Source organism: Protopterus annectens, chromosome 3.part0 (assembly GCF_019279795.1).
Source record: "Protopterus annectens isolate FY-2018-M chromosome 3.part0, PAN1.0, whole genome shotgun sequence".
Classification (NCBI taxonomy): domain Eukaryota; kingdom Metazoa; phylum Chordata; order Ceratodontiformes; family Protopteridae; genus Protopterus; species Protopterus annectens.
In genome coordinates, this window is record NC_056731.1 from 1,419,176,354 (window position 1) to 1,419,189,290 (window position 12,937).

A 12,937-nucleotide genomic window follows, 5' to 3' on the forward strand; every position below is an offset into this window, starting at 1 on the left:
GTGTGGACTGTCTTACCCTCATCCACGGCTCTGGAGACTGATTCGAAGAAGTCAGTCAGGTTCAGGAGACAAGATCGGCCCTTCACAAACCCAAACTGGGTGGGGTCCAGCGTTTGAAGGTTGCCAATATCTTTGTGTATAAGTTCCATGGTAATACATTCCATGGCCTTGCAGATCAGGCTCGTCAGACTAATGGGGCAGTAGTTTCCGAGATCCAAGGTGGATCCCCCTTGTGGAGTGGGATAACTGTAGCTGTGCACCACTCAGTGGGCACGAAGCCTGAAGTGAGGGGATGATTAAACATGACACTTTTGTAGTTCATGTAGTACACAGCCCAGGATGTCATCTGGTCCCATGGATGCTGTATTCTTAGCTTTGGAGAGTGCGTTTTTTACCTGTGTGGCCGTTATTACTGGAATTTGGCAATCTTACGATATTGAGATTGGCTGTTTAGGGAGTGAGGGGGAGGTGAAGTTGGCACTGAATTGATCTGCCAGGATATTGGCAACATCCTTGGGATTAGTATATTTAATGTCATTCTGTTGTAGCTCAGAGCATATCTGAGCATTGCCATTTAGATTCTTGACATAGTTATAGAATGTCTTGTGGTTGTCTTTGGAATCTTTGGCAATTTTATTTTCGTAACTAGCTTTGGAGGATTTTACGAGGGATCTCCGCATCTTACTGAGGCTGGTAAGGGAATTTTTTGCATCGTGGGATTTTCCTCTTTTCTGCAACAGTTCCTTCCTTTTATTGTAAAGTTTGTTTATGGCAGGGGACCACCAGATTGGCTTCCTTTTTTTGGAGGAGAGCATCTTGGTTCCATTTGGGATGGCATGATTCATGCATGAGCGGATGTGCTCGTACAGTGCCTTAGTCTGCATGGGTGTCATGAAGTTTGTCACTTGTAACTTGAGTAGAATGAAGTTGCCATTGGAGAAGTTTTTTATGGGTTTCCTTACTGGGGAGTGGGGGTGGGATGTGGATGTTAAGAGTGATTAGTTTATGGTCTGACCTGACCAACGAGGGGGTGACCATAGGTGTGGAGCATCGATTTCCCATGTTGGTAATTACCATTTCTAGGATATTTGAGCCCCTGGTGGGACTATGGATTAGTTGATCCAGGGCATTGGAATTTATTAATTCCAAGAACTGTTGGACAAAGGTGTTAGTACACGAGTAGTTGAAATCACCCAGTATTAGGGTGTTTGGTTGTATCTTAATATTTTCCATTATGTTTAGAAAGGTGTAGTGAGAATCTTGGGGCATGGTGGGGGATTTGTAGCAAACTACAGTTTGGATTGCAGTCTTGCCTAGTGTTAGTTGCACCTGGAGAATTTCAGACGCATTGTGTTGGACAACTAGCCTGATAGTGTGAATATCCTTGGTGAATATGGACACTCCTCCACCTTTAGTATTTCGATCCTGGTTTGGTGGCCAAAAAGTGTGGTAAGAGTTGTAGCCTGGTACTGCAGGAGTGTTCTCTGGTGCCTTGAACCAGGTCTCAGTTACTGCACAGATATCAATGTTCTCCATTTTTAGGAGTGCCTCAAGAGTGTGCATATTGAAGTTTAGACTTCTAGCATTGAGTAGCATTACCTTCAGATTTTGCATGCTTGTACCTGTTATGGTGGTGGTTTTGTCCTTTGAACATTGCCTAAAAAAGGCACTATAGGGGTGCAAGAGCCTTAGCCAATAACCTGAATCCCAGGGGTGACAGGTGCAGACCATCTCTGTCAAAGCATCGTGGTCTGTTTATCATGTCGTCCCAGGCAGGCAGATACTGGATCCCCTTTGAATGACACCAGAAGCTTAGCCAATTGTTGAAGTCAATCATTTTGTCCTTGTATTGTGGTATAATTCTGGGTGAAGGCAGGATGCTAAACAGGGCTAGGGTCATACCTGCCTGGGCCACATGATCCGAGAGCTCTTCCATGTTGTCCAGGGAGGGAGAGACAATGGTTTAAAAAATCCCAAGGACCTTTCCAGGATTTTCATGGCAAAGACTTTTCCTGTGGCAGAGGGGGAAGTAATGCAAGACTCCACCCCAGAGGCATAAGTGGCCCACAAAACTAGGGGTCCAGGTATTCTTTCTCTGGTATCTCCTATCAGCAATCCTGAAGGGAAGCCCGATTGCTCTCCTCTGGAGGCACTTGGGCAATGGCTATCCCTGCACCTACCCGCCTGGAAAATGGGTGTAGGGAATTCTATCCAGAGATTACAAAATTCCACTTTCGATAAGTCCAAAACCCCAAAAAAGACTCTTGGATGTTCCACCCAATCACAGGGAAGCAGCAGTCATGGAAATTGAAAAACTGCTTGACAAAATAGTCATCCAGAAAGCTCCACCAGATCAAATAGGATCCAGGTTTTACTCAAGATCCTTTTTAGTGCCCAAAAAAAAAACAGGGGACTGGAGACCCATTTTGGATCTCAGGCAGTTCAACAAGGCAATTCAGCAAACCAAATTTCGGATGGTCTTGGTACAGTCTATACTTCCATTCATGGAAAAGGAAGATTGGCTGTACTCTATAGAGCTCCAGGACATGTATTACCACTTAAAAATGGACAGACGCTCCAGGAGCTTCCTGTGCTTCTGGCTGGGAGCCATTCGTTTCCAATTCAGAGCACTGCCCTTTGGAATCACCTCAGCCCCCAGGGTGTTCAAATGCATGCCAGTGATAGCAGCTCATCTCAGACTGCAAGGATTTCGAGTTCTTCCATACCTTAGTGACTGGCTCCTTAACGCTACCACCAGGTGTCAACGGGCAAGAGATTGCACTCTGCATCTCTGTGCATCTCTAAGCATCACAATAAATTACAAAAAGTCAAATTTACAGCCCTCACAGCAACTAGAATTCATCGGAGCTCTGTTAAACACAGTTGCAGGAATTGCTTCACTCCCATTCGATAGATTACAAAGGATCAGATCTCAAGTCAGCCAAATTATCCAGAACACAAGCATTCCAGCTGTATTAGTCCTTCGAGCATTAGGCTTAATGGCAGCCTCAATCACTCTGGTTCCCTTAGCAAGATATCACATGCAAATCTTACAAAGGTCGCTAACCTTCCAGTGGTCTCTGTGAGACATGTCTCAATGCATCCTGATTACCAATTACTGCAAACAGGATCTTTCGTGGTGACTCCACTCCAGAGTGTTTCTTTCCGGCTGACCTTTCATCCTTCCGCAACCCCTAGGCATAGTGACTACGGATGCTTCTCAGATAGGGTGGGGGGGCATTAGCTGGGAAATACAGTCCAAGGCACATGGTCTCCACTGGAGACCGACTTGCACATCATTGTTCTAGAGATGAGGGCAGAGCTGTTAGTGTTGCAAGCATTTCAGGATGCCTTTCCTCTAAGAAGGGTAGATATTCAGACGGACAGCATGCCCTTAGTCTGGTATATCAACAAGCAAGGGGGAACCAAATCTTACTCATTGTGTTGAGAAGCCTTCAGAGTTTAGTAATGGGCAGTTTCATCCAACCACTTTCTCACAGCATCGCGCATTCCAGGGAGCTCCAACGTGATAGCGGACAAATTGAGTAGGACTATTCTCATGCCTCACGAGTGGTCTCTCAGTCCTGTGGTGGCGAAAGAGATTTTTCATCACTGGGGCCAACCTTTCTGTGATCTTTTTGGGTCATCTCTGAACAAAAAGTGCAGCAGATATTTTGCCCTAACCCCCCCCCTCCGGGGGAGTCACCCCGAGACACTCTTCTCCACGCCTTTCTCCCGACTCCCTTGATATCTCAATTTCTGAAGAAAGCCAAGAGGTCGGAGAACACAGTAATTCTCATTGCCCCCTTTTGGCTGGACAAGACTGTTTTTCCTTATTTTGGCCTCATCTTCTTCAGAAACCATGGATTCTGGATCCAGCTCCAGATCTGCTCTCTCATCCAGAGGGCATGGTTCATCCGAACATCCAAAATCTCAAGGTCACGGAGTGGCTTCTCCAATTCCCATAATTGCCAGGCATGCTTCCCTTTCCTCTCCTGTCCAACAAATTATTGTGGCCCATCATAAACTGTCTAATAGGAAACTGTATCAGACTAAATGGGAACAATTTGCATATTGGGCCCTTCTGAATGAGCTTGATCCTTATACGACCCTTCTTTATAAAGTTTTGGATTTTTTGGCTTACCTCTATCAGTCTGATTTCTCTATCTCAACAATTAAAGTCCATCTTGCTGCAATCTCTAATTTTCATATGGGGTTTGATGGGTCATCCCTTATGTCACACAAACTTTGTAAACCCTTTTTAAAGGGAGTCTTAATGTTAAAACCTCCAATTAAGGAACCAGTTCCTCCTTGGGATCTATCACTAGTTCTTCATTCCCTTACTTTACCTCCTTTCGAACCATTAGCTACATGTGACCTAATGTTTCTGACATGGAAAACTTTATATTTAGTGGCTATTACATCTGCCAAAAGAGTATCTGAACTTCAGGCCTTATCACTCTACATAATATTTCATGAAGACAGGATCTCCCTTAGGACCAAACCATCCTTTTTACCGAGGGTAGTCTTGGAATCTAATATCAATCAGTCTCTTCAACTACTAGTCTTTTTCCCTAACTTTTCCAGTAAAGGGGAGTATTTCCTTCATTTATTAGATGTCCACAGACAGTTATGATTTTACCTTCACAGAACAAAAGATCTCAGGAAATCTGACCAACTGTTTCTTGCCTTTTCCTCACTTTCCTTAGGTAACCCAGTTTCAAAGGTTACCTTGGCAAAATGGCTCAAAGATTGCATTACATTTATCTGTCATTTGAAAGGGATCTGCCTTTCACGCCCAGTCAAAGCCTATTCAACCAGACCAGTGGCAACTTCTACAGTTTTTCATGCCAGGGCTTCTTTAGATGATATTTGTGCAGCAGCCACTTGGTTTTCCCCTCATGCCTTTATCACTCATTACAAATTTGATTAGGTCTCTAGGGGATGGGCATCATTCGGTTTGATGGTGCTTAGGAACATTCTTCCATGAGACCTCCCAAGTTTCAGGTAGCTAGGGACTCTGTCCCGCAGTCAAAGATTACATGAAGATTGACATCATCAGATAAAGGAGTTTTATGTCTTACCTTAACATTCCATCTGTGTTGCTGATCTTCCCTAATCCTTCACATTCTCTCCCTTCTTCTCCTGGCCTGAGACTCTTAGTGGATCGAATTTTCCCAGAACTGGCTTCTTATTGGGGACACACATCTGATCTCTTATTCTTATCTTCCATTGTCTGCCACAAATTTAGACAAACTCGGTCTGAGGTAATTTAGAGAGGAGCATTATGGGTAAAGCCAACACAGATAGAACGTTATGGTAAGACATAACTTTTTTTTTTCAGATATTTTAAAGGTTGTTATTCACGTTGTGTTCTTACACCCTGTACCACACAAACTAATACTTAATTGTCAATGTATCTACTTACGTAAATAGAAAATATCTTTTTTATATGCAGTTTATAATGTATAGCTGCAGAATGAGTGGAGCAGATTCCTTTTCCACTGAAGTACCTTGAGATCTACCCTGAAATCCTCCATTTAGAAGGCAGCAGAAAGGACCTGCACAACAGAAGAGATATACAGAGAATGCCTTGGAACATCTCAGCTTCTATACTAATGTTTCCATTTGCCAAATTTGACAAGAGAATAAAAATCATTGGTGCCACTGGAATTTATTTTTAACACCTTCATTCACTGGAAAAAGGTGTTACCTGTTGTTATTGCCATCCAAAAGGTGTTCAGATGATGAGCAAGACAGGTAGTAGCAGCCAGTTGGGGATTCTTTTTTCTCCCCCCACGGATGCTAACCCTAATCATTAAGGCATGAAACATTGTTTACGGAGCCAACACAGAAACCCCAAAGGCCCAGGGGAAATGGAGTTAGCAGGAGAGCAGCTGATATATCTATGTAGAAGAGATGTTCGCCCTGATTTATGCACTCCAAATTATTAAGACCACTGAAAAGCTGTGAGCAGTGAGAATTATCACAGAGAACACAACAGTCATTTGGTACATCATTAGGTCGCAGGACGATACATTCTTAACTAGCTCTGCAGATTAACATGATGGCCTAGATTCTGGCCATCCAACAGAAACTGTTCCTACAAACCTTCTGCATTTCCTCAGCCCACAGTTCTCTACCAAATCAGTTAAGTAGATATTCTTCCAGCCAATATATGTGGGACTTGGACCCATGTGTTTCACATCTGACTCGCCTCTGCGGAACTGTGGAGGTAGACTTGTTTATTATAATTTCATAGGCAAGTACTAGACTAGCTGCCCTTGTGGGCCATTTAAGCCTAGCCAAGTTCCCTTTTTTGTGCTCAAAATAACCTATTCCATTTGCTTATAGATTTGCCTTGCCCATCCCATTGTCTGTGATTATTGCCCTTAATGAGAATAACTAGGATCATGCCACAGATAATTTCAAGGGACCCATGCATGGAATAAAGCATTCAGGATCTGTTTCTATCTATTAGTAGCACAGGGGCAATCCTGGGGTAACATTTCTGTTTCCCATCCATAGATCTAAGTTGTGCTTGAGTATGGACAGCTGTGGTATCTCTGCAAGATGTCTGTCCTTCCAAACCATTCTGTTTATGTTGCAGAAGACAATTTGATCCCTATAATGAGTATTTCTGATGCCATTTGACTTATTGATGTGCAGTAAATCCATTAGTAATGGGTTGGAGGATGCCTTATATGGCAGTCACAGGTCACCTTTTAGCAGTCTGTAGGATACTGAAAGTAGTGAACAGGGCTTTGAGTTAGTCCATGCAGGACATGTTGTTTAGGCCTTGTATCCTTTTAGTAAAGTATCTCTGTGGGCATTCCAGTTATTTTGTGTATCTGGACAGATGCATGCTAAATGAGGCATTATATTCAGTTATTGGAATAATGAGAACTGAATTAAAGGAGACAATGACATCCCTAAATCTAGACCCGGTCCCTTTGTTTATAATCTGATCAATATAGGAGGATTTTCTTACAACAGTAGACATATGTTGATCAAAAGTAAGGTCACTGTCCACATTAAGTTTCAAATCCCAAACAAATGGGTCAGCTCTTAGGGGTATATTGTCAATGTAATAGTTCCCACATTTATTTACTTATTTATTTTTGTTTATCAGAAAATCCCAGCTGGGCACAAGGCCCTTCTTCAGGGGAGGCACAGGGAGAAAAGCTCCATACACATAAAGTTAACGAACACTACATTGTACAATCACAATTTGCACATACTGCGCAAATAGTAAGATATTATATGTACATAATAGTAATACATAAAACATTATACATTTATACATAATAGTAAGACATTAATACAAAAGGCTGCTGAATACACAATACATATTAGGAATAATACATTGTTGGAGTGTTCAAATAATGCTATAGCTTGTTTACTTTTCTTCTGAATTCTCAAGTCAGACAGTTCGGTTCCAGGCGCATATGCAAAGAAACTTGGGCACTAAATGCTGTTCTCTGCTCAGAATCAAGGAGCCAAGATATGGCTTCCCAGATTACCCTCATCCATAGGGTCCTACTCAAAGTAAGAGATAACAAAATAAATCTCCTCCTAGTTGCCCCCTTCTGACAAAGACAAAGCTGGTTCTTCTGGCTAGTACAGCTCAGCAGGAAGGAAGCACATATCCTTTTACTTAGGGAATTCAGAGGTCTCCGACAAGCAGCCTGGATTTTAGGTCTTTGATCCCATGTTGAAAACCCTGCTTAGATGAGGCATTATATTAAAGGAGGCCAGGAAACCAGCTCCTAGGAAATCCTACCTGGTGAAATTTAATTATAAAATTAAAACATTTTCTTCATGGTATGCCTAGTGTCGTCCCAACTCTGGGTAAGTAATCAAGGAACCTGAATCCTCACCAGTAAAACTGGAGAGGGACATTATCTTGGAATACAAATGGATGTACTCAATATTTCCAGATGCAGACCTCTCTGAACCACAAGTTCCCTTAAGAGCACACAGGGAACACACACAGCCTGGGGTTTGGGTTTGTCTATCTGTCTCCCTCCAGGTTCCCAATAAGACTCCCCACTGGCACAGCTGTAGGGTTAAGTCCTCAGCCGAGTGTCCAAGCCAAGTCCTCCAACACCCTCTTTGTGAAACTAATGCTTTGTGTCCCTGCTCCAAGTAGTTGAAGCACACACTCTTTGAGATTTAATTTTCACACAAACACACACCGGGGAAAGACTTGCATAGATTACCCTCTAAACCAGCTTTTCCCAGACTATAAGGAGGATTCACTGCCAATAGTCTATAAGGCTCTTAAAAGGGTATCTGATTATACTGAGTGAAATTAATATTACTACAAATGGTAATGTTGACCAAATAGCAAGGTTTTTAGGAGTGACCAGAGTTAACACCAAATTAATATATGCAAATACTCTCAAAACTTAAATATTTTTTTCTAAAAGGATCAGCCACAATGAAAAGTTTAAATATATTTGATAATAATAATTAATAAAAGAACATGAAAATACTAAATATCTATGTACAGTAAACACCAGAGATTTAATCACAGGAAATATTAAAAATAACACACCTGGAAAGAAAAACAATACTTAACTATTCTCACTGTATTTTCCTAACTGATTTAGATAATTACTAGCCCTTGTGTCACTTACTAGAGCAAGGCAAGATGAAGTAGGTGAGGGATTCTTCTATGTCAGGTTTCAAGAAACAGACTGCTGCTGAGACTTCTGTCTCACCCAATATTAAAACATTATTTTTTGTACAGAATGACATCACATACATCTGATCATCTGACTTCTGGTTCCCATGCACCCCCATTGCTTCAAACTGCCAGGAGTTGCATCTTCACGTCAATAATCCACACACAATAGCTTTGCTCAGATCTGATGCATCTTCTGTAAGTCATAAAATAATTTCAAATCTCTACCCTTCCAGAGTAGCAATTAGCTCCCTGCCAGAGACAATAAAGAATGCGTCCTGATACTTAGTTTCTCAGACATTTTGTCTCTGGCTGCAACCAGAACTGCAAGATATAATCTTTATGGCCTAATTCAATTTCACCTATTTTTCAAAGTTAATTGGAGCTGAGAGTAACCTCTTCTCTTCCAGTATCCTCTGTTAAAACATACACATTTAATCCAGTACAGTACAGTCAGGACCCACTGTTGGTATATTTTTAACACAAACAACTTTACAACTACATTTTCAACACAAGCATCTGTACAAATCAGTTTAATATACAAATAACATATAGTTCTTTACAAAATTCCAGCTAGCTGTGCTGGCATATGTCACACATCTGCTGCTTTACTTCTGGCATGGCTGACAATACCTCACGTCATCACATGCCTATTATAGTGTTATGTCTAAGCAAGGTTCATTACAGCATTCTTGGTGTTACCTGAAAGCCTTGTTTAACAAAGAGCTGGCATATGCATATGTTAAAACACATTTCAGCCATCTCACCTTGCCTGCCCCTGGAGCCCTGTTTATCATCTATTCTCACAGCTGACATTTCTTTGTGAAAAAAAGTTCTCTACATAAGCCTCCAAGGAAACCAGGTCCCTCTCCTTGGGACTTCAGTTTTGTGGTTGAAAACTGATTGTATTTTCCTCAGTCAGTGATAATACTACAAAATTTGTGACCTTGAAAGATTTACTTTCTCTGGTGGCAGTAACCTCAGCTCAAAAAATATCTGAGCTGCAGGCCCAGCAATGTAGAGTGTTACACAGAATTATACAATATAGGGCCAGCCCAATTAGCGTCCCCATTGTAAATCGAGTGTACATCAATGAAAAGACATCTGGACACCAAAGTATTTTTAACAGCAGACTTTCTGTTGAGATATGTTTGATAATGCTGTCCTTATGTTTTTTGAGAGCCAGTGCAAAATATGAAAAAGAATGAGAGATGTTCTCCAAAGCTCTTACTTCTTAGCTTCTTCCTTACTTTTTCTGGGTAGTTGAAAAGGCTTTGGTGTATAATTCAGTCCTGTTAAATGACATTTGTGATTAAAAAAAAATGTCCCAGCCAAAGGTGTTTTCTTAAACGTGTTTTATAATAAATTCTTGTTAAGCTTTTGATTGTTAACTCGTATTGTCTGCTTGATTTCAATATTACTACCAAATTAAAGTTAAATATTTAAAGAGGCAGGTGTGGAGATGAATGTATCACATTGTTTCTGTGCCAACCTGTCAAATGTTAGTACATTAATGCAGCAGATATAATTGAACACATGAGCCCCAGAAGAAATAGAAACAAGAGTTCTGTATTAATAGCTTAACTGTAAAGATAGGAATAATGCTTGACATGAATACATGATTAGATAAGCAGTTCAGGAACGTTATCACAATTATTCAAACAATGAACTTTTTTTCTCTTAGTGTTCCATCCTTTGACATATGAAGGAGGAGTTGACTTGGACAGGTAACTAGAAAAAAATACATTGAAACTGTATAGTTTTTAAGTAATAAAACTGTAATCATATGTAATGTTAATATCAAAGGCATATGGACAAGGTTTTTTTTATCTCAATGGTTTGATTTGTTTGCTGTTGTTTCAGATTTGTATTTGTTAAAAAAAAAGTATTTTTTTAAACAGTACATATATCATAGAACAGCTAATGTGCTCTCATCTGGATATTCAAAAGGTACTTACATTTCTGGTTGTTCTGAATACCCTTCGGTTATGCAATATCTACTCTTCCAAGATTTGCATTTTCTATTTGTATGTTCTCACATTTTCTAGGTTCAGGAAAAATTATGTAAAAAAGCAGTTACCCTCCAGTACAAGCAGTACTTATCACTTGTATCTGAATTGTTTCTAGTCATTACAGTACGGAGGAAAACTCTGATAAGAGCTCCAAGTCTCACATCTTTTTGAGGGACAAATAATGTGTGATTCTTTACCAGACTGCTCTGTTTCATTCTGCTAGTTGTGATAGAGATGTAAGCTTCCTTCAGTGTAAATGCAGAACCCAGCAGTGTTTAAGTATATCTCAATCAGCACACTAACTGGGAGTTAAGTTTTAAAGAATCCACCAGTGAAATGTCTTAAAAAGATGGCTGTCTCTGAAGATTAATAATGCATAATACCATCATCAGTCTGGTGGCTGCTTAACTTCCACTGATTTTCATGGAAGTAACTTACAGCAGGTTTCAGTCTCTCCCATTCATAAGCAACTTGTAAGATTAACACATTTTACAGTATCACTAGATTTCTTTAGCTTTAAGCTTTCTAGAATAAATACTATCCCTCCCAGTCAACCTGGATTTAAGATAAGCAGGTAGAAGGTCCTGTATATTAGCTAAGTTTTTTTTTAGTACTTTATTTCGCCCTGTCCACCTTGTAACCTGTGTTGAATTGTTTACAACTGGGTTTCAGCACATATCAAAAATATTGCAGTTTCTCATAGCTAACTGAATTGCAAGGCATAATATCTAAGCATGCCTGGAGTGGGATAAAGCTGATGTCAGTATATCCACAGGCATATTTAAGTGGGTACTGTTGCAGTGGCCGAGCAGCCAGACTTGGTTCCTTTGCACTGTTGAATTTCTTTATTAAAATTTAATATCAGACTCGCATACATATCCCAAGTCATGTAAGTACTGAAGCTTATGCTGTTGATTGTGCTTATGAATCTCACAGCTAAAATAAAAAAAACTGAAATTCAGAAATTCTGGTCATGTTACAGGAGCTGTAATACCTAGTTTGGTGAGAGTTGCAGGTAATTCAGTCATTCCTGGTCCGACAGTTTGGTACCTTGGGCTTTGCTGTTGGGATCAAGCATAAATATTTGAGAGTAAATCTGTTCATAATTACCACCCAACTAATGGTTTGCAGTACACATACACTTGGTGCATAATAGTTTATCATACTTCCTCAGTCACAAGATATCTTAAGTGCAAATATTATTATAATGCACCGCTTCTTTCTTCCAGGGCATTGGTGTTTCTCCTCCTTTCAAAATACTGTTAAAACAAATCCTTCCAGATCTTTTATCATCTTTCCCCTCCTAGCTTCCAAACATCCACAAAAATATTATCTGTTCCTAGGGACGTTCCTGTATATTGGTTATATATCACCATTTTTATCTCATCTCCTCCTGTCCTGTTACTAATTGAGACTCATCAACCTCTAATCTTGGCATATTTAATTCTTCTGTAAACATTTCCATTTGTATCTTTTCATGATTTCCATATTTCTTTGCTTTATACATATTTTCATAAAATTTCAGAAATATTTGTAGTACCTCTATAAGATCTCTGGTTATCTTCCTTGTTATAGGCTCCTTAACTTGGCGACAAACCCGTTCTACTTTCTGTTGCCTGAGTCGCTGTGCTAAAGGCTTTTGTGCTCTGGAGTTTTTATCAAAAAAACAGTTGCTTAACAGCAATCTTTCTAAACCCATACACATTATCAAGATAATCCCTTATTTTCTGTTTAGCATTTTACAATTGCTCCTCTTCTTTTTCTGTCACATTTCCCCATATTCTGCAATACTTTAACCTTTGTCAGTCTCTCTAAATAATTCTTGTTACTTCTTAACCATCTCGCTCTCTCTGTCTTTTGTTTCCACCGTATTTTTAAACTCCATTTTAATTTTAACCTACTTCCTAGCTATATTTTCAGAAGAAATTTATGTATTCCATAACTCCTGAATAGTTTCCACTACCCATTCCTTAAATTCTTCTCTTTTTAACAGGTAGGTGGGAAAGTATCAGTGTCTCATTTTTATTTTATTACCCTATATTCTGTAGGAGCAGTTGTCTCAGACTGACAGCCATGCTCATAGACTTGGATTAACATGTAAGTGAGGTTATCTGTACTAAGCAGCATGGTACAGCCTGTGCTTCTACTTCCACTAAGTGTTGTCTGTTTTTGTCTTCTCTTTTTTCCTCTTCCAGATTAGAAAAACACTTGAATGCTTTCAGAAACCATGATGATC

The 12,937-nt window shown here is 40.1% G+C and overlaps 1 protein-coding gene across 1 annotated transcript in view; it reads left to right on the forward strand.

Moving 5' to 3' along the window:
• NSMAF (neutral sphingomyelinase activation associated factor) overlaps positions 1–12,937 on the forward strand; it is a 2,091,028-nt gene that overhangs the window by 1,315,073 nt on the left and 763,018 nt on the right. Inside the window, exon 20 of the mRNA XM_044065485.1 lies at positions 10,374–10,416. Coding sequence (XP_043921420.1) covers positions 10,374–10,416 — 43 coding nt within the window. The remainder of the gene's footprint in view (positions 1–10,373; positions 10,417–12,937) is intronic.